This window comes from Castanea sativa, chromosome 1 (assembly GCF_040712315.1).
Source record: "Castanea sativa cultivar Marrone di Chiusa Pesio chromosome 1, ASM4071231v1".
NCBI classification, from domain to species: domain Eukaryota; kingdom Viridiplantae; phylum Streptophyta; class Magnoliopsida; order Fagales; family Fagaceae; genus Castanea; species Castanea sativa.
In genome coordinates, this window is record NC_134013.1 from 82,157,131 (window position 1) to 82,178,759 (window position 21,629).

Genomic DNA, 21,629 nt, shown 5'->3' on the forward strand with positions numbered 1-21,629 from the left:
TTTCACTCATACTTATTTTCAAAAAATATAAATAACGTTATTAGAACAACATTACCAAACGGCCCATTATTCACAAATCTCACTTTGTCCCTCTGGCCTCTACCTCCACCTTACTTGTAATTTTTTTTTTTTTTCCTGATAATCCCTCGTCTTACTTGTATAGTTCATACTAGTAAACTCACATTTGAATTTGAATTTGAAAAAAATATTAAAAAAACCTCATTTGTACATCTCATATTCGTGACTAGGATTGCGTAGAAGGTATTTTGCACCAACATTTCAATCGGGTTTCACACAGCTCGAATTGCTAAAGGAGGTGATTGATAGGGGGTGAAGGTGGTGATTGATGCACTCCTTTTCAATGTTGGTCAACCAGTATGTTAGTCCTATGTTTTGGATCTCGACAATCATTGAACCAATTGTCAACTATATATACCTATATATTTTACAAAATACTTTAAAAAATACCCAAAAACCAAAGTTCAAATTTGTGTTACGAGATTTCCACACCAACCCAAGTCAAATTTGAGACTTCCTCCCTCACACCCACAACAAAACCAACCACCACTTCATATGTTGTCTTCGATCTTCAAGCAAAAGTTAGAGTCATCATATCTTCCACTGTTTCTACCTTCACCTACCCTTTTTCTTAGATTCAATTACTTAGACTTGCGCCCAAAAAACTCGCCTGACCAAGACCAACAAGCCGACACCTAATGGAATTGGCACGGTTCGGGCCTAACCAACTAGAACGGTTCAACTACATAAACCCAAAAAAATCCGACTGTTTTAACCAATGAACAATGCTAATTGTGACCATATCAAACAAAGTAAAAGATATTTGAATTAAAAAAAAAAAAAAAAGTAAAGATTGAGTGCAATGCCAAAAGTAAATCTGTGTCATCATCAAAATGGATCTAGTGTATTGGAGCACCTAGACCCAAGCCAAGTCCTCAAATCAAAACCCTAGAGGTTTCAATCCTTCACAGGATTTTATCTTAGGCACCATCACTCTTTATTATCAACCTTGAAACTAAAAACAGATTTGAACCAATATACGATGTTATAGTGGATGGCTTCCATGAGCTCATGAATAACAAGATCAGAATAAGGCAAGGAGGAAGAGTCGATGAGGTTGTCTAGGCCTACTCGCGTAGCCCTTTCACTTCCAATTTGATTCGGTAATTGAGATCACAATGGCAAGATATAAGGATAGACTAATTTGTAAGATTGTGAGTTCTAATATGGTAACTATTGTACCAAAAATATCTTAAAAGAAAACGCATTGAATTCAAAAGGAAAGCATTTTTCATCGTTCATTAATCCATAAAAATATAATATTACACCAACCTTCTCCACTACAATGTAATTTGGGATGGGGCAAGGGAGGTCAAGCCCTCAATGGCAGACAAAATTGTCACCTCAATGTACATATACTAATAAGTATTACATTAGGGCTACTTACTAGTAAGGCTGTAAATGAACTAAGTGTAACCATATATTATATGTTTAGAATTGCTTATTTAATTTTATTTTGAATATGAGTTGAACTCAAGTTAATTACCAAAATAAAAATATAACATGTTCAAGTTTGATTCATTTTTTTTTGTCTAAACTAGTTTGAGCTTGTTTATGAGCTACATAATTAACTTATTATTTTTTTCATATATAATGAACACTACAACTACATTTTTTTTTCACCCACAAACCTATACTAATAATTTATAAAAATTAAATTCATCAACCTTATATTATTAAAAAATATATACTATTTTTTACTATAAAATAAACTATCTGTATTATCTATAAATAACAATTAATAAGTAGATATTTTATCAACCTATTATAAACTTACAGTTTACACAGTTCAATCTTAAGTCTATATAACATCTTGAGTCATTTAACATTCTACTAAAATATCACTCATATTGTGATTCCAAAACACTCTGTCCAGGAGTGGAATTAGCAATCCGCACTGCTGCACCAGATACAGTTTTTTGCAACCGCTCATCTTCCACCTTCATGACCACCTTATTCACCACTGTAAAATCCAAGACCCCAGCCAAAACTAGTTTCCCAATAATTTCACCAAAACCATTTGGTGCTTTGGGTACATCAAGACTAACATCATCCAACACTGAGCCATAAAGTAAACATCCAAGCTCTATGTCTCCATCTGCAAGAACTTTCTCAGCAAACAGATACTCAAGAAGCTTCGCAACTGGTTCAGCACATGGCGGACTTTTCTCTAGTCCAAGGGAAATAGCTTCCTTGACAACCTCAGGGTGGTAAGCTGGAGAATTTAGTTCCTTCACACACTTAAGCGCTTCGTCCAAAAGCCTGACAATGAAATATTCCTCAAGAAGATAGACTGTTTTTCTCTGAAGTTTATTCAACCTTGCGGTTGTTTTGGTCATGGGGAGGAAGCCACCTGGGCTGGTATCCACTAGATTCTGTGATTCTGAGTATTTTTCAGTGATTTTTTTGGCTTTTACCTGCAAAAAATAAAGATACAGAAAAGGGATTGTTATACATTTACAAATCAGTACAACAAGAAGCAAATCGAAGTTTATGGACACAAGTTTTGTATATATAAGAAATTAGCTATGTGCACCTCTTCAGGCCTGGCAACCCAATTGTTTGCTCTCAAATCGAGCAGATCACGAATCATGAACCTCAGTAGTGGGGCCAGTTGCGTGCCGGTGCTCATATCATTCAACTGCCTAAAGTACTCATCATTTTTACAGCGTGATGTTGAGCTCTCATCAAACTGCTTACCAACAGTGATTAATAACTGGCATAAGGCTTCAACATTTTCTTCATTGGGTTGAAACTTGCTATCAGCTGGTCCAAGAAGCTCCTGTTCACGTACACAAGTAACCATGAGCCATATAAATAACAATCAATATATTTACAATATATTTCAACAATATATGGCATAAGCCAATTGTATAGAAAAATATTACATTTAGAAAGAAAATAAAGAAGGCAGAGAGAAAACACATAATGGATTTAACATGGTTCAGCCTACATCCATGACAGAATTTTTTTACCAATTACATTTTTAATATATATTTGTTGCTTATCTATAAAGTTTATATTAAAAAATGTATATATAGTAAACTCTTAAAAATTCTATCTTATCATAAAATAAAATTCATCTTTTATCAAATTCCATAATGGAACCTTAAAATTTTCATTTTACCAATTTGGACAATTCTTTTTTAAGAGTACCATTGGACCTCGACTAATATCGGGTTTAGACGTCTTAATAGACTTGGAACTCGACTAATATCGGGTCCAATTATTTCTAACAAGATAGAGGGAGTCGGAATGAGTAACCTGAACAACATTATGAACAATCCTTTCAACCATTATCTTCTGCTTCAAGAGCTCTCCAATTAACTGAATGTTTCCAAGAAAACGACACTTGAGCATTCTTTCTCTAACCCTACGACCCATTGTTTGCTCTGAAGCAGTCATACGCCGTAATTCTTTTGTCAGTTCGTCAACACCCTCAAATGTCTCCTGGCATTTATTCACTATGACTCGCGTGACAGTTATGCCTCTACCATCAGGTTCATCAGATGGGAAACGCGGGAGCTTTTGATTAAGATCAGAACACAGGAGAGCGTACATGGGACAATATGCAGGTTCTGTCACAGCCTTGTTATATATCAGTGTGACAGTCCCCTGCATTGCAAGTCAAAGGAAAATTTTCACCTAAAGGTAAACAAGAACAATGTTTCTAAAATGTGGCATTTGGATGTGTTAATTAATGAAACTTAAGGAAAAAAAAAAAAGCTTAACCACTAAGGTTTCTGCTGAATTAATTGCACTGTAAACTGGGTGATCCTGTAGCCGATCAAACTTAGCTGGGGTATGCTTGTTCAGTATCCTGCAACGGAATAGAAATTAGTATTCAGCATCACCTGCATCTTTTATAACTAAATGCTTTAAAACCAAGGCTATGCATTTGAGTTGGGGTTTTTCTTTGGTGGGGGATGTGCAAGTCACTGATAATAAAAAGGAATCACCGTATGACATTAAACAATGCTGTCATTAGGTTCCAGATTATTATGATATAAGTTATCTTTACTGTTTTGAAACAAGTGTCAAGGTCAACAGCGGCAGCTAACAAAAAGTAAGGATATAAGAATGCAACAATTCTTCTAATCATATAGGCAATAGCAAATGCATCATCAACATCAATTTTATCCTATCTAAGGAAAGGTTATGTTAAAATTGTGCGGTTAAATGATCAAATTTATCATATCCTAAGAGCTTTTGGAACGATTGGTAATTTAACAGTTACAATCATTTAAAACTTGCCTTGTACATTGCATCTCTTGTTAAGGACAGTACTAGTAAAGAGTCTTTACAAAAGACGATTCAAGGGATGGAGGTGGAGGTTTGTTAAGTCTAATCCATGAAAGGAATAAATTTGGAGGTTTTCTAGTTAGTTTTGCAATCCCACATTAGCTAAAAGAATAACATGGAGGTGCAATATTCCTATATATTAAGAATTTAAGAGTACTATTAATCCCACATTGACGCTAATAAGGTAGAGAGGTTGGATAATCCCTATAAATAGAGTGATGGTTTAGTCTGATAGAGCCATTTTCTGACAGCATCTAGAAATTTCAAGAGTTGGATTATTGTTAAAAGTTAAAACTTGAAAAGGCTAACAAGGCTCAGGGTGCGTTTGTGTAAGGCTTATTGTGTTTGCGTTTTTCTAAGTCGTGTTTTTTGGCTGGTCCATGACACTGTTCATGGACCAGCCAAGTGCTAAAAACAGGTGAACAGTAAATTTGAGCAATAAAAACTATTTTGCTCCAGTGTTTTCAACAATAAGTTTTCAGTTTTTAGCAAAATAAGCGGCATTCAAACGCACACTCAGAGTCAACAATCCACGTTAACTATTGATCTATTCATAATTTCATACAACAAAGGGAAATCAAAGAGCTAATCAGCACATGATGTAAGAATCATACATCCTGCAGAAGCAGCACAACTATGATATTTTAATATATTACCTATCTGCTGCTGTTTTCAAGATACGTTCGTTTTCAGAGAGATTTTCCTTTCTAGCTGACCATGGTAAGTCAGATTTTTGTTGAGGTCCTCCCTGATAATTAAAACAGCAGCAACAATTAAACTCAAGTATTCAAAGTAAAGCCAAGGGAAAGCTACAAATACCCAAAGGCATAATTTTGATGTAAAAATTGCCCAGAAAAAGAGGCAAAGGATAAATTGCTGATTCTGACATTCATACATACTTTCAAAATTAAATGTTGAAATTTCATTTAGACACAAGACCAAAAGTATCCATTCTAAAGCTATTTTATATACAGTATAACAGAGTCTATTTCCTATCAGAAGTAAGGGAAGGATGTAAGCAAAGTTAAAAAGATCCAATTAATCATGCTTATATTCATGCATGTTTACAGCATGACCTACATACATACATGCATAGTCTCAATTCAGCCAATCAAAGAAGAGAAAGTGAATCTATGATAATATATCTATCCTTTAAATCTTCATACTTGAGAGGTTGCCCAATCTCAGTATAGACTTAGTAACGGCTACAATATTAAACTTTTGACTTCAGGATATAAATGTAGTAATTTTATGAGTGTGTTTAGATTTTGCTTATTTTCGACAACTTATTTGCATAGTGTTTATCAAAAAATACAATTTTTGATCATTTTTATGTTAAATGTGTTACACAAAAAAGTTAAAATAAGTTAGATTATTTGCAAAAAAAAAATAATGTCTAGACAAAAGGCAATTTTTTTTTTAAGCAATTCTCCAACACAGAATCACACGGTAATCCGTCTGCCTCTAGTGATAAACTTTTAGCTTTTATGTACAACTTTTTAAAATCTTATTCTTTCTAATTTTTCACAAAGTTCAAGTATATCTCAGCACATTTTCAATAAAAACAATCAACAAAAAGCTAAATAAACTGGTACTAAAGTAATGTGAAGTGATGAAAGTTTATTTACTTTTTTTCTTCTAGGCATCCGTCGGTTTCTGGTCTCCGGATTATTTGTCAAATGCTGATTAAATTGTACCTAAAAAAATGAGAATATATGTAAGTAAATAAGATTTTTCTTTTGTTGAGAAGTGCAAGTAAGAAAGTTACGGAACCAACCAACCGACACTACAGTGTGTACCCCGATCGTGACAGTAAACTCATTAACAAAAAGTAAAAGATTCCTAGAACGTAAATTTCCTACTTAAAAGACCCAACCAACCAATACACCAATTTAACACTAAATTTTATAACTTGGTAAACTGGTGGATCATGTAAGTGGCGAGGAAAAAAAATGCCCTGTTCATGAAATCTAATATGAGACATATGGCAAGTGGTGTCATATAATTGGGTCTAGCATACTGGATACTAAATCCAAGTCATGTACGAGAAAAATAATAATAGGTCCATATCAAAATTAGTGACCAGAAAGCATCAATACGAACATGTGTCCTATTTTTATTATATGTTCGCATAGTGTTGGCTTCAGCGCATTGGAGCTTAGCTTTACTCTTATGAAATGGGGTATGAAAGCCTAGGAGGTTGTTTTTTTGAAGGGTATTCTTAGGGACCTGATCACAAAATCCCGCGGAGTTTCACTATTTAAGAGTATATAATCTAAAAGACCCACTAATAATAGTTATGTAATACTAGTTAGTATGAGATTTGATGAAGATGAGTACTGACCATCTTATTCTTAGTAACATCCGAGTGAGGCTTAACATCAGATGCCAATAATTCCGGAAACATATCTAGCTCTCGCTGCTGCGTTGTTGCTTCTCGGATGTCGTTTGGATTTTGCTTTAGCTCTGAGTTTGGACGGAGACTCATGCTTGAAAGACCAGCTGACAACATATATAGGAAGGATAAACTCAAAAATCAATAAATTTATGAGGTAGTAGGTAATTAATGATATGTTTGGTTCCCGGGAAAATGTTTAAAAAAAAAAAATCGAATGAAACTATTTAATTAATGTCTTAAAGTTAAAACCCAGATATTTTATTTCAGAAACTGAACCTCATGGACATTACCACATTATTTAAAAAAGGAAACAATTCTTGCTCTCCTGTCTGAGCTGAAATTGACAAAACAATTTTCATTTCATGCTTTGAAATTAAAAACATCACAAACCGTAGATAAAATAAAATAAAATGCAAAAGCTTTGCGTACTATTCCTTTCGTTTCGCTCATTTTCTCATCAACCAAACAATAGAACATATAGTAAAAAAGGATTGATGTGTACGGACCGATCAATGCTTGCTCCATGAAGTAGATGATGTTGGAAGAATATATGGGAGAGGTATATACGTTGGAAGTCAGTGATCAATGGCTAGAAACACGAACTCCACTAAATTGATGAGAGAGATCAGAATTGAAATTTTAGGATTTTGAGGTCTGGGTATGGATGTGTGAGTAATGGGAAAGTAAATAAGTGAGAAGATAAAAAGCACTGCAACCTTCACCATTACGTAAAGTCTTTAAGAACAGATACTATTTACAAAGTCAAGTCATATGAACAGAATCAACAGACTACGTGACATAAAGTTTTTAGAGTGGGGACAATAAACTTAAGTAAGGACATTCACATTATTGAATGTTGGAATTTGTAAAACCCACTTAAATAGCTATTTTAACACTCCCAATGCCAAAAAATAGATTACATCAGAGGTGTTATAGCAAAAATGTAGTACCTAGCTACGATGATATGTTATTGGTTTTTATTTATCTCTCCTCTCATTTCGTCATACTCCTCTTTCGCAACGCCGGCTCTACCTATGGGGTAAGTGAAGCGATTGCCCAGGGTTGGCCAAAATGGGCAATTAGCCATAGATGCTAAAGAATATAGTTAGTAGGCATTGGTTTGAAAGTATATATAATAGTAACATCTCGACTCTTAGAGAGTCGATTTTGGTCTATAAATCGAGTTTTTAATGCTCGATTTTTATGGTCTAATTCTGTCTGATGTGGCATTTTTTCCACGTGGCGACTACTTGGAAATCGAGTCTCTAAGACTCGATTTACAAGCAAAAAAAACTTTTCTTCATCCCTTCCCAGACCAGAGCAAAACCCACCACAAAAAAAAAAAAAAAAAACCCACCTGGGTTGCCACCCAGGCAGCGCGACCCAGGTGGGCTTTTTTTTTTTTTTTTTTTTTGGCGGTGGGTTTTGCTCTGGGAATGGATGGACTTAGAGAAAATTTTTTTTGGCTTGTAAATCGAGTCTTAGAGACTCGATTTTCAAGTAGTCGCCACGTGGAAAAAATGCCACATCGGACAGAATCAGACCATAAAAATCGAGCATTAAAGACTCGATTTATAGCCCCAAAATCGACCCTCTAAGACTCGAGATGCTAGTAAAAAATATAGTTTGTAAACCTTAACTACTAACTATATTCTTCAGCATCTATGGCTAATTGGCCATTTTGGCCCCCAGGGTTTCAAGAAAGCCCCAAATTTAGGCTATAAATAAGTCCAAATAAAAATTAAAAATACTATAACTACTACAAATTTTATCATAAAATATTATATGCTAATAAATATCTCCCACAGCTGAAACATTCTCTATCCCACTCACAGACAACAAACCAAAGCAAAATTGAAATCAAAAGGGTCAAATAAATCAATCTCCAACCTGTGTTCTTGTCCTCATAGTTAGAGACTTTGCCGGCTTGTGTGTAAACAAAAGTTAAAAAAAGGGTGATTCTTTTAACCCTACTGCTAGTGGCAGTGTTGCAAACTCTGCTTCAGATTAAGTCTTCTTATTATAGACTTATTATTAAAAATTATATATTATTTTTTAGCACAATATAGACTATTTATAATATCCATAAAAAAAACAAATAATAAAAGTTGATATTTGATGAGTTTATTTACAAACTCACACAATCCAATCTTAAAAGCCTATATAAAATCTAGATAAACAAACTTTTTACCAAGTTCAACCTGTGTTTATAACAGTAAACTCATTTACAATTCTACAAAATATCAGTCATCATCAGATGCATAATTGTGATTCCAAAACACTCTATCCAGTCGAAGTTGAATTAACAATCAGCTCTGCTCCATCAAATATAGCTTTTTGCAACCGCTCATCTTCCACCTTCTTTACCACCTTATTCACCACTGTAAAATCAAAGACCCCAGCCAGAACTAGTTTCCCAATAATTTCACCAAAACCATTTGGTGCTTTGGGTACATCAAGACTAACATCATCCAACATTGAACCATAAAGTAAACATCCAAGCTCTATGTCTCTATCTGCAAGAACTTTCTCGGCAAACAGATACTCAAGAAGCTTCACAACTGGTTCAACACAGGGTGGACTTTTCTCTAGTCCGAGGGAAATAGCTTCCTTGACAACCTCCGGGTGGTAATCTGGAAAATTTAGTTCCTTGACGCACTGTAGCGCTTCGTCCAAAAGTCTGATAGTGAAATATTCCTCAATAAGAGAGACTGTTCTTCTCTGAAGATTACTCAACATTGCAGCTTTTTTGATCGTGGGGATGAATTTCCCTTGGCTGGTGTTCCCTTGATTCTGCGATTCTGAGTGTATTTCAGGGATGAATTTGGGTTTCACCTGGAAAAGCAAGGTAGTAAAGAGATGGTTAGATAATCCAAGCCAAACCCCTGCATGCACATTGCACAGACATATGATATCACACAATGTTTTCTTTCATAAACAAAGATGACATTTGTATCTGTACCTCTTCACCTCTGGGAACCCAGTTGTTTTCTCTCAAATCAAGAATGTTACGAATCATGAAACTCAGTCGAGGGGCCAATTGCGGGTTTGTGCTCAGTTCCTTCAATCGGCTAAAGTATATATCAGTTAAAGCCCGCGATTTATTTTGGAGATCAAGCTCCTTACCAACAGTGTTAAGTAACTGACATATAGCTTCCTCGTTTTCCTCAGGTGTATCTAGAAGCTTCTGTTTCACGTATACAAGTGACATGAGCAATATGAATAACAAGCAAGATATTCTAAACTAGAGCTATATATGAACAGTGAATTGCTTGAACCACAGAACAGAGAAAGGAAGTTCAAATGGAACCTGAACAATGTGATGAATGATTTTTTCAGGTACCATCTTCTGCTTATAAAGCTCTCCAAGTAAACGGATGTTTCCAAGAAAATGAAGCTTGAGCATTCTTTCTCTAACCCTACGCTCTATCTTTTGCTCCGGAGCAGTCATATGCCTTAATTCTTCACTCAGTTTGTCAGCACACTCAAATGTCACCTGGCAGAAATTCAGTAGGACTCTCTTGAAAGTAATTAGACTACCATCAGGTTTATCAGATGCAAAAGGTGGGAGCTGTTCATTGAGATCACTACACAGAAGAGCGTACATGGGACAATATGCCGGTTCCATCACAGCTTTGTTATGTATTAGTGAAATAGTCCACTGTATTGCAAGTCAAAGGAACAATGTTTCTAAATTTGGCTTATGGATGTGCAAATTAATGAAACTTAAAAAAGAAAAAAGAAAAAAGAAAAAAGAAAAAAGAAAAAAGAAAAAAGAAAAAAGAAGAGAAGATTGAGGGGATGTTTAACCTTCAAGGTTTCAACTGATTTAATTCGACTGTAAATTGGGTGATGTCGCAGATCAAACTTAGTTGGGGTCTGCTTGTTCATTATCCTGCATTGGATTAGAAAATTGTATTCAGCATCGCCTATTCACCTGCATCTTTTATAATTAAATGCAATGATACATTTAATCATATAGCAAATGCATCATCCTCATTAATTCTCTTTATCTTAGGAAAGGTTACAACCATTTGAAACTAACCCAGTTCAATCACTTATATAAAAAGACAAAAGAAGTACACCAATATGGTCGCACTCTATGATAAACTTAAACTATGCTGCAGTAATATTTTAAACATGATTTTGTTTAGTCTAGCCCACGAGATGAATAAATTTGAGAGATGTCCTAATTGACTTTAAATCCTACATTAGTTAAAAGAAAAATAAGGAGGCGCAATATTACTATATATGAAGAGTGCTACTCCCATATTGATAAGAAAATGAAGTAGGGGGTGCGATAGTCTTTGTAAACTGGTGATGTAGCCTTTTCTATGTATGTAGGAGTTAGAAGAGAAAACTGTCTATTGAGAAAATCAGAGACTGAGTTTTGTCTGGTGTGCTAACGTGAAATCAACAAGATTGTTTGGTGGATTTTTTGGTTGGCGTTTGTCAAATTTTGTATCCTCTCTTACTTGCCTCTTATTGTTTTGTGTGTTTTCACAATAAATTGGTTTGCCAAACCATATAAATTTTTCTTTCTTTTGCTACTTGCCTTCATATTGTTTTGCGTGTCTTCACTACAAATTGGGATAAGAGCTATTACTTAGGCATTTAGGAGATTGCAAGCACAAAGTTTTGAGATTGGAGAAGACATCCTAGCACAATAAGGATTAATTAAATAACGAATTATATGGAAAGCAAAGAAATCTTTCTATGATGAAGGAGAAGAGATTGAGAAGAAGGTAATAGGTACTATCTGTTTGAGAAGCTCTAGAGATAAGCTATAACATATTGACCGAGACTTCTTTCCCACTAATTATGGAAAAATTAGAGAAGATATATGTTTCAAAGTTGCTTACAAATAGTTAGTTTATGCTAGAGGCGCAAGAAGATTTTTATTTAGTATTATTTATGTGGGCAAGTTAATTGTATTTTTATGTTTTAGGTCTTAGTAGTATACTAAGCTATTAGTATTTGATTTGGAAGCAGGGTTATTTTTGTAATAAGGCAATTAGGTTTCCTACGCCAATTAGAACTAGAGCTTGGCAATCCTTTATAAGCAATCACTTGTACTCATTGAAGGGATAGTTGATATTTTGATGAATGAGAAAAATGGATGTTTGGTCTCTCTTTGGTCTGGTGATGACTCCAGATCCATCCTAGGTGCTGGCTCCTTGTAGTTTCCTTGGTGCTGACTCCAAGCAAGGAAACTTGAAAAAAGAGTTGTATCAATTTAATATGGAGTAAGATACCAATATTAGGGATCACTTGAATGCTTTTCGTAGATTGACTACTCAATTTTCAAGCATGGAAATTGAGGAGCAAGATCTGGCCTTGTTACTTCTAACTTCACTCTCTCCTTCTTATGATTGCCTAGTGACTATACTGTTGGTTGGCAAGGAAACACTAAAGTTAGAAGAGGTTACAATAGTTCTTTATAGATCAAGATGCTCAATAAGAATAAACAATTTTGACTATGAGGCATTTATGGTGAAATCTTATTCAAGTCATGATAGTAGTATGTCATGCGGGAAGACTTATAGGGAGAAGCAAATATCAAATTCTAGACTGAAGAATGATATAGATGATGTATAATATTTTATTATTATTATTAGTCGCATACCCACGCATTGTGCGTGATAATTTTTTTAGAGCTATCTCATATATATATATATATATTATTGTTTTACTTTTGTCTATGTAACTTATGTAAAATTCTTATATGGTAAAATTATTCAAATCATGTTATGTAATAAAATAATATTATATTCTTTATAATGCAATAGGATAACATTCAACAATCAGAGAGAACAAAAAAGAAAAAAAAAAAATTAAAACACAGCTAAATTGCATCAACTCAAAATAGAGTTCTTAAAAATACAAAAAATTAATAACCTAAAGCAGAGATGCAAGAAAAAAAAATCACCAAAAAATTGAGAGAGAGACATAACCTTTTTCTTGTGAGGGAAAATTATGCATGGAAATATAGAATAGAAAAGATAATGAAAAATTTATAGTAAGAGGATAAGAATAAGAAGAAACAAAATAAATGAAGATAAAAGGAAAGATGAAGAGTGATATTAAGGTAGATGGTAGTAGAGGGATGAAAATGTGAAAGGAATGAGAAATGTTGAAGAATATGTAAATGTTAAAAAAAATTAGTATGATTTTATAAGGAAATTTTTATTTATTTGTATTTGATTAAAACATCATATGTTTAATTTTTTTAAAATTAAACAGAAAATATTAATAATTTAATGATATCGAGGATATGGCTAAATCTAAATGGCCAATTATAGTAGTGTTATTGATATTAGCTTGATTTTTTTTTTTTTTTGCAACAAGAAAAATGATAAACCCTATCCATATAACTAAATTAAAGTTACTTTATGATCTTGAGTTAACAAAATGAATTGGTGATTACCAATAAGTTAAGCATTTTTAAAATAATAAAAAAGAATAAGCCTGAAAGCTAAACATGAATTGTCTTATTTTATTATTTGTCATTCGGGTGAAATTGAAGTCTCGCATAAATTAATGAAGTCTCATTAGACCTATAAACCATTATAGCTCTAAAGAATACCAATAACAAAAACTTAACATAAATCAGTACTTACCATTTGCAAGTCAAGAGGCTACATATACAATCTAACGTACATCATTACCTAACAGTGTTTTAACTCACCACATAGCAAAGTAATCATGAAAATGAACTTTGAAATATCCATTTGGGATGGGTTTGGATTGAACTGAAAAGGAAAGCAAACGCGCATCTACGTTTTTGGTGTGGGTCCCGTTCACTGTTCATGGGACCCACAAGTACGGAATTCAGCAAATTTTACTTTAAAATTGGGTTCTACGGTACTATTCACACATTTAAAAATTATTTTGCTACAATGTTTTCAATTTTTCAGTTTTTAGCAATAAGCGGTATTCAAACAGACCATCAGTGTTACGATCGATAGTATGTACCTTTCAGGAAAAAATATGAAGTAGTGGTAAATTAAACAACAATACTATTCAACTATTTAGATTTATTACGCTATGAGGAGAACATAAATGCATCATGAACCCTTTGTTCCTAATGTTACAGTTGATTTTTAATTCAAATGATTTAGATGGCCTAATTAGTAGGGTATATGCTCCACAAATTTTCAAAAGATTAGAAACATTAGTTACATAAACAGACCAAACATTAGTTTCTCTCACACTAATTTTATGGAACAATGTATAATTTAGAGGAGTTGATTCCTATAAAGCAAATTATTATAGAATTTATTTTACTTTTATTTTATTTTTTATATTAATTGCTCAATAGAATCTGTAACACCCCGTATTTTTTTTATACCAATTTCATTATTATACTTAAATTATAAAAGAGGCCTACAATTAAATTGATTAAATTGATCTGGGCCTAAGATATTAAAAGTGAGATATATACTTTGGAATATGAAGCCCAAGTGAGGTGACATAAGTATATATATATATGGGCCTTGTTAAGCTTTAAAAAAAAATTAAATAAATAAAACCCTAGCTTTCTTCCTCTTTGGTTATACGTGTATTTCATTTTGCTTCAGCCGACTATTGCACTCTGCTTTTTTCACTGTGGCATTGAGTTGGAGTCTACAGGTATGATTTTCTAATGCTCTAGATTTAAGAAGTTGGAATAGTCATATGTATAAATTGTTATGAACCTAGACTATCTCTATACTAATAGAAAAGAGTGCAGCCTCCATTATTGACCGAATCAACCATCACATTTTTGTTATTGGCTAAAACAAGTCCAACGGCATCATGGGAATTATAGGCTACTAGATTGATAGTTAAGGCTTCTACATGGCTTCCTATATTTGATTGAATAGATATATGTATAATAATTTTTTTACTATGAAGATTTAAAGCTTTTAAAAGGGAGTTTTGGCTTCTCTAGCAGACCATGATGATTATTGCAGTAGGAATTGTTTATATAGTCGTATGGTCACCATAGACTTTGAAATTGAACAAATAAAGTGATAGGCTTGGACTTTGTGACTATGTTAAAGGGATAAGGGTGTTTGTATTAATATGTATTCACATATACCCTCCATTGTTGACCAAATCAACTATCACCCTTTTATTATTTTCTAAAACTTGTCTAGCAGCTTTAATGGGGGAATAGACAACTAGATGAATGAATTAAGGCTTGTACATGAGAGCCATGTTAGATTGAATATATATACATATATAAATATATATATATATATATATATATATATATATATATATATATATATAATGTTAGAGTCAATAGATATCCCACTTGATGTATATATATAATATTAGAGTCAATACCCAGCAGCATCAAATGAGAATGCTAAGCAACTAGACGGATAAATTAAGGCTATACGTGGCTTCCAATATTAAATTGGATAGTTAAGTAAATAAATAGAGGATTTTGGATATAACAATTTTGTCTAAGATAAAACCGTTTAAGCGTGAAAATAGATTTTTAAGTGAAAAATTGTGTATTGATGAACCTATTTTTGGTGTTGCTAGGTCCTAATTCTACAGATTTGTTGTGATTCAAGGGAGGTTGATTTCCTTTATTTTTGCAACTAAGAGGTAAGTGGTGTTTGCTAATTTTTGGGGTTTTTCCAAAACAGTGTTTGATTATTAAACTATTCTATATCAAATAAATATGTTGATATTATATATAAATTGATACTTTATAAATGCTTGATGTGCACGTTGAATATTCATTTTACGAAAAACATGTGAGACAACCTAAATTTATTTAAACTTGTATGTGTGAATATATATTGATATTTTAAGAATTATGAATGAATTATTTATGTGAGCATCTTGAATATGTTTTGAAAACCTATGGCAAGTCGTGATTAAAAAGCTCAGTATTGTGTTAGTCCTTAGTAAGGGACAATCATACTGCAGCTAGTCTTTAGCAAGGGACGGTCTCAGAAAAGGGGATAGTGCACATTTGGTAGCTCCTTAGCAAGGGAGTATACTATTGAGGATCCAAAAAAAAAGCTCATTAGCAAGGAAGTGCACCTTTAGGTTCCAAAGGAATCATCCTCAAGAAAGAGAATGAAAAGGAGGTTCCAGTCCCAGAAAAGGGGATAACACAACCTTGTCAACGAGGCGTAAACGTTGACCACGAGTAGAGCTTAGGAAATTGTGTTTGTGATGGTATCGATATATATATACACTATGATGACTCACTATATAAAGATTATTATTTCTTTTATATGAAATATTTAATGATAAAATATTGATGAGGTATGAGTAATGAATTGTTTGTAAGAATTATTTTTTTTAAAGATTATTCCCACACCCCAATGTTAGTGAAATCCACTTATTGAGGTATCTCACCCCCTTTATTTCCCCTTACAGATACTGTAAGTGCACAATTGCACCTGGACCCAAAGACAATTATGGGCTCAGGCCCAACGAGCCCTAAACAATGAAATTTTGTAGAGTGTGGGTTTAAAATCTACTTTAGAGGCACTGAGAACTTAATAACAGGCTAAGGTGTGAAGATACTTGTAAATAGTAGATGATAATTGCAAAGGGACCTCCTCGGACGTAAGCCGAGGACTACTTCTGTATTATTTCTCTTTCTCTCTTAAAGGTTACAATTCTTAATTTCTTTCTTGGTCACCGACCGATCCCCTCTTCTTTGGCCTTCACCCCCTTTAAATACTTCTTCTCTTGATGTTTTATCCACGTGTTGCTCAAATCCCTTCCCCTAGATATTTCTTCTCTTAGTGCTTTTGAATAGTAACTAGAAGTTTCAGTCCTACTGTTCAGGGTCATTTCCCCATTAATGCGGCTTGGGAAGTGGTTGCAGGGTCTTTAATGTGGAGATAACATCCTTTTCCTAAGATATTTTTCTACCACCGGCGCCTCTAAAGGGTACAGGGATCCCCCCTTTAACCAACAGTCTTCCTGGAGCTTTGTCTTGATCATTCTAGTGAGACTCCCAGTCCTCTAGGGTTTATCCGAGGAGAAACTCATCCTCGGATGTATCCTCGGACTCTCGGCACATGGGCCGATTTGTAATTTTAACAGGCCTTTTATCAAGAACATGTTGGCCCTCCTTGTTAGAGCCCAAAAGTCCAAATGCCTGCTTGAGTCCTTTTACTCCCCACAGATACATTAGATGGATTATTGGAGTAGAGATTCCTAGAAGTCAGTAGTTACAAATTATTTTGTGGGACTGAAGATTTTATTTTTACTTTTATGATATTAAACATTGTACTGGAGAATTTTTTTGAGGATGTTTTAATTTTTGGTGGATTAGAGCTCTGACATTTGTGATGAAATTTTTAGGTTACTGGATTATTTTATTTAATATTTTTATGAATTTTTCAGATTAAATAGAATTTTATTGCTTATGATTTTTGTGGCGTTACAGAATCCATGGCCCATACAAAATTTAAATGGTTGGAATTAAGAAGAAATAAATTTCTAAATATATAAATAGAATAGTTTTTGTTAGAAGTCAATTACTGCACATGAGGAAAAAAAAACATATGAAAAGATAAAGTATCAAGTCTAAAAGGAATTTCATAGAACAAATGTCATGTGGTTCAAAAATAACATATATAGAACAACTAAATAGGTGAATTCAAAGCAACCTAAACTAAGAATAAAAGAAAAACACATGTAATAAAATTAAAAATTAAAGAACACAACAATTATCAACCTAAAGCAAAGATGGAAGAAAAATAAAAAATTCACCAAAAAATTGAGAGAGAGAGAGAGAGAGAGAGAGAGAGAGAGCCTTTTTTGTAAGGGAAAAGTTTGTAAATAATGGAAGAGAGAATGACAAATCTATAGTAAGAGTGTGTGAATAAGAAAAGACAAAAAAAAATGAAGATGAAAGGAAAGATGAAGAGTGATATTAAGGTAAAGGATAGTGGGAAGATGAAAAGATAAGGTAGAGGGTAGTGGGGATATGAAAAGTGATATTAAGGTAGAGGGTAGTGGAGAGATAAAAAAGTAAGGGATAGAGAAAAGTTAGAGAAAATGTAAATATTAAAAAAAAAAAGTAAATGTTAATAAAAATTATAGGAAAATTGGAAAGAAAAATAATAATAACATGAACGCTGATGTAGCTCAACTAGAGTGTAGCAACAATAAATGCTACTCTTAAGTTTTTAGAGATATATATATATATATATGAGATTAGACAATATTAGTATCTATGCAAGAAGCTAAGATCTAAGTTAGAAGAGCTCAAGAAAAGTTGTGATTGTAAGAAGTTTGCATATGCAATGAATTCTATAACTAATAGCGAGAATGAAGATTGTGGCGCTGTTCTGATGGTTAGTAAAAGTATAGATTTAGTTTAAAAAATCAGGAGTTTTGGATTCTGCTTGTTGCTTCATATGTGTTAGAATAAAGTTTGGATTGACACGTGCTGGACTTGTGATGAAAGTTTTAATGTTGACTAATAGAAGAGAATGTAATGTTGCATGAATAGGGACCACATATAAAAGTTAAGATGTTTGATGGGATAGTGAAAATTTTGTGTAATGTGAAACATGTACCTGGGCATGAAAGAAATTTGATTTCTTTGGATCGGCCGTATTCTATGAACTATGGATATTATACAAAAGGTGGAGTTGTAAGTTAGCAAATGTTCAAATCCGTTAGAGCAAGTTGATTGGTGAGACAGTTAAAGGTGGAGCAAAATGCAAAGATGAGTCTTTGAGTAAAACACAGCAAAGGAAAAATAACCATGGATGTAAAAGGGTAAGATTTGTGGTCAATATGAATGAAATGGTTGTGCAAATGAGTTTGAATGAGAAGTTTAGGCATTGTGTGAACTCAATATATATCATCTCTTGTTAAGGACGTGTGGTAGAGCATTCCTACTGACAAAGAAGATGTAAAGAGGGTACTCAAAGGATACTAGCAAAGACAGCTCTCAAGGCTAGAGGTGGAGATTCGTTAAATCTAGTCCATTAAAGGATTAAGTTCGGAGGTTTTCTAGTTGGGTTTGGAATCCCACATTGATTAGAAGAATATAATAAGGAAGTGCAATATTCCTATGTATTAAGAGTGTTACTCCTATGTTGATAATAAAAAAGTAGAGAGGTAGTATAATCCGTAAAAATAGAGTGATGGTTTAGCCCTTATTATGTGTGAGAGAGTTGGAAGACATAATTTTGTTTAGTGAGGAAATTAGCAATTTAAATACGTCTGTGCAGAGAACAAGCATTACAAGTATTCACTAATCATTTCAATTTACGCATTTACCTTGTTACAAAAGAATGTTTTCAGTCTCAGGAACATAGAGCATTTTTCTGATAGCGTCTTAAAATTTCAAGATTTGGATTGTTAAAACTTAATAATAGGCTAACAAAGCTCAGAGTCAACAATCCATGTTAACTAATGATCTATTCATAACTTCATATAACAAACGAAAATCCGAGCACTAAACAGCACATGAGGCAAGAATCATAAATCTTGCAGAAGCATCACAACTATGATATTTTAATATATTACCTATCTGCTGCTGTTTTCAAGACACGATCGTGTTCAGAGAGATTTCCCCTTCTAGCTGACCATGGTAAGTTAGATTTGACTAGAGGTCCTCCCTGATAATTTAAAAACAACAGCAACAATTAAACTCAACCCTGTGTTTGAAGTAATGCCGTGGGAAAGCTGCAAATACACAAAGGCATAATTTTGATGTAAAAAACATCCAAAAATAGAGGCAAAAGATAAACTGTATGCCCTCCGACGCACATCCAACTAATTCTGTCACATTCATAAGCTCAAAATTAAAGGTTGAAATTTAATTCAGACACGAGACCAAAAATACCCATTCTAAAGCTGTTTAATACATAGTATAACAAAGTTTATTTCCTATCAGAAGTAAGGGATGGATCATGGATGTAAACAAAGAAATTAAAACACTAGCTTATTATTGGCATCAATAATTCAATATCAACTTATTTTGACCTGTTTCCCATATTCTTGGCATCAATATCAACTTATTTCCTATCATAAGTGTGCGTTATACACACATATAAAATGATACAATCATGATTATATTCATGCATGTTTACATTCAAGCATCACCTACACACATACTTGTTAATAATACTTAATTCAGGAAATCAAAGAAGAGAAGGTGAATCTATGATAATATATCCATTCTTTAATTCCTGAGAGGATGCCCAATGTTAAACATTTGACTTCAAGATATGAATGTAGTAAATTCATCGAAGTAATGTAAAGTGCTGAAAGTTTATTTACTTTTTTTCTTCTAAACGGGGGCAACAATTGGCTTCTGGGCACCTGACTGATTTCCGGATTATTTGTCAAAGGTTGATCAAATTGTGCCTAAAAATATGAGAATATATATAAGTACAATGGTGAGTATCCCAAACCTGACAGCAAACTCATTAACAAAACAGATTCCTAGAACGTATAACGGTCAGGTTGATATACTTTAGGGACCCAACCAACCGATACACCATTTAATTTCACACTTAAATTTTATAACTTGCTAAACAAGTCATTCGTTTGGGTGAAGTGTGTCATGTTCATTGACCCGATACAAAATGTTAAACATGTGGCGCATTGTATTAGGTTCAGTACACAAATCCCGAAAACCAAAAAAATATTGTAGGTCCATATAAAGAGTGGTTGGCATAAAGTATCCAGCATTTATATTTTATAGTCAACCATCGATAGTGGAATTGGGTATGAAAGTGTGTTTCCTAGATTTATCCTGAACGCATAAAAATCATGCAGAGTTCCACTAAATACTAATAAAGTGTATAGAATCTGAAAAAACTCACAAATAACATGTAATACCATCTTATTCTTAGTAACATCCAACTGAGGCGTAACATCATCAGATTCCACTACTGCTTCCGGAAACATATCAAGCTCTCGCTGCTGCGTTGTCGCTTCTCGGATGTCGTTTGGATTTTGCTTTAGCCCTGAGTTTGGTCGGAGACTGATGCTTGAAAGACCAGCTGACAACATATATAGGAGCAGCTCAAAATCAATAAATTTGTGAGGTGGTAGGTAATGATGATCTGTTTGGTTCCCGGGAAAAAGTTGAAAAAATAAAAATCAAATGAAACCATTTATGTTGTAAAGTTAAAACCCTGACTTTTTTTTTTTAAGAAACTGAACCTCATAGAAATTACCACATTATTTTAAAAAAGGAAAGAATTCTTGCTCTCCTGTCTGAGCTGAAACTGACAAAAAAAAAAAAAAATTCATTTCATGCTTCGAAACTAGAAAAACAGCACAAACGTAAATAAAAAAGCTTTGTGTACTTTTCATTTTGTTTTCTCAGCAACCAAAAAACAGAACATATGGTAAAAAGGATTGATATGTGTACGGACCGATCATTGCTTGCTCCATGAAGTAGCTGATGTTTGGAAGAATATATTGGAGAGGTATATACGTTGGAAGTCAATTATCAACGGCTAGGAACACGAACTCCACGAAATTGCAGAGAGAGAGAGAGAGAGGAATTGAAATTTTAGGATCTTGAGGTCTGGCTATGGAGGAAGGGCATGTAAGTTGTAACTGGATGTGTGAGTAATGGGAAAGTAAATAAAGTGGGCAGATAATAAGCGTTGCAACCTTAACAATTACGAATAGCCTATGATAGAGACTAAAGTAGAGTCAGTCGACAGACTTCGTGACATAAAGGAGTGGGGACAATAAACTTAGGTAACAAGGTTTGGGATAATTTTTTTTTGCATTTAACATTATTTTTGTAACATTTTAGTTTTATCTTTGCAAAACTATTTGACGGACTAGAGGCTTTGGTAATATATTTTAAATAACAGTTTTCAGTATTTAAACAATATTG

At 33.5% G+C, this 21,629-nt stretch overlaps 1 protein-coding gene across 1 annotated transcript; it reads right to left on the reverse strand.

Moving 5' to 3' along the window:
• Nucleotides 1–1,783: 1,783 nt before the first annotated feature.
• On the reverse strand, nt 1,784–21,363 carry LOC142635499 (uncharacterized). The gene is made up of 15 exons (XM_075809645.1): nt 21,154–21,363; nt 20,612–20,775; nt 20,048–20,134; nt 19,292–19,383; nt 10,589–10,673; nt 10,089–10,439; nt 9,741–9,965; nt 9,064–9,613; nt 6,725–6,882; nt 6,009–6,077; nt 5,037–5,128; nt 3,811–3,898; nt 3,343–3,693; nt 2,615–2,860; nt 1,784–2,495 (listed from the first exon to the last, which is right to left on the reverse strand). The coding sequence occupies exons 1-15, from the start codon at nt 21,170–21,172 to the stop codon at nt 1,920–1,922; spliced, it is 3,153 nt and encodes a 1,050-aa protein (XP_075665760.1). The 5' UTR covers nt 21,173–21,363; the 3' UTR covers nt 1,784–1,919.
• Between the last annotated feature and the right edge of the window lie 266 nt (nt 21,364–21,629).

What these genes read in the sequence shown, in the direction of transcription:
- LOC142635499 (XM_075809645.1), bottom strand. An exon ending in ATGTTACTAAGAATAAGATG is followed by an intron (nt 20,135 to 20,611) that starts GTATTACATGTT and finishes TCATATTTTTAG; the next exon opens with GCACAATTTGATCAACCTTT. An exon ending in ATGTTACTAAGAATAAGATG is followed by an intron (nt 6,078 to 6,724) that starts GTCAGTACTCAT and finishes TCATTTTTTTAG; the next exon opens with GTACAATTTAATCAGCATTT.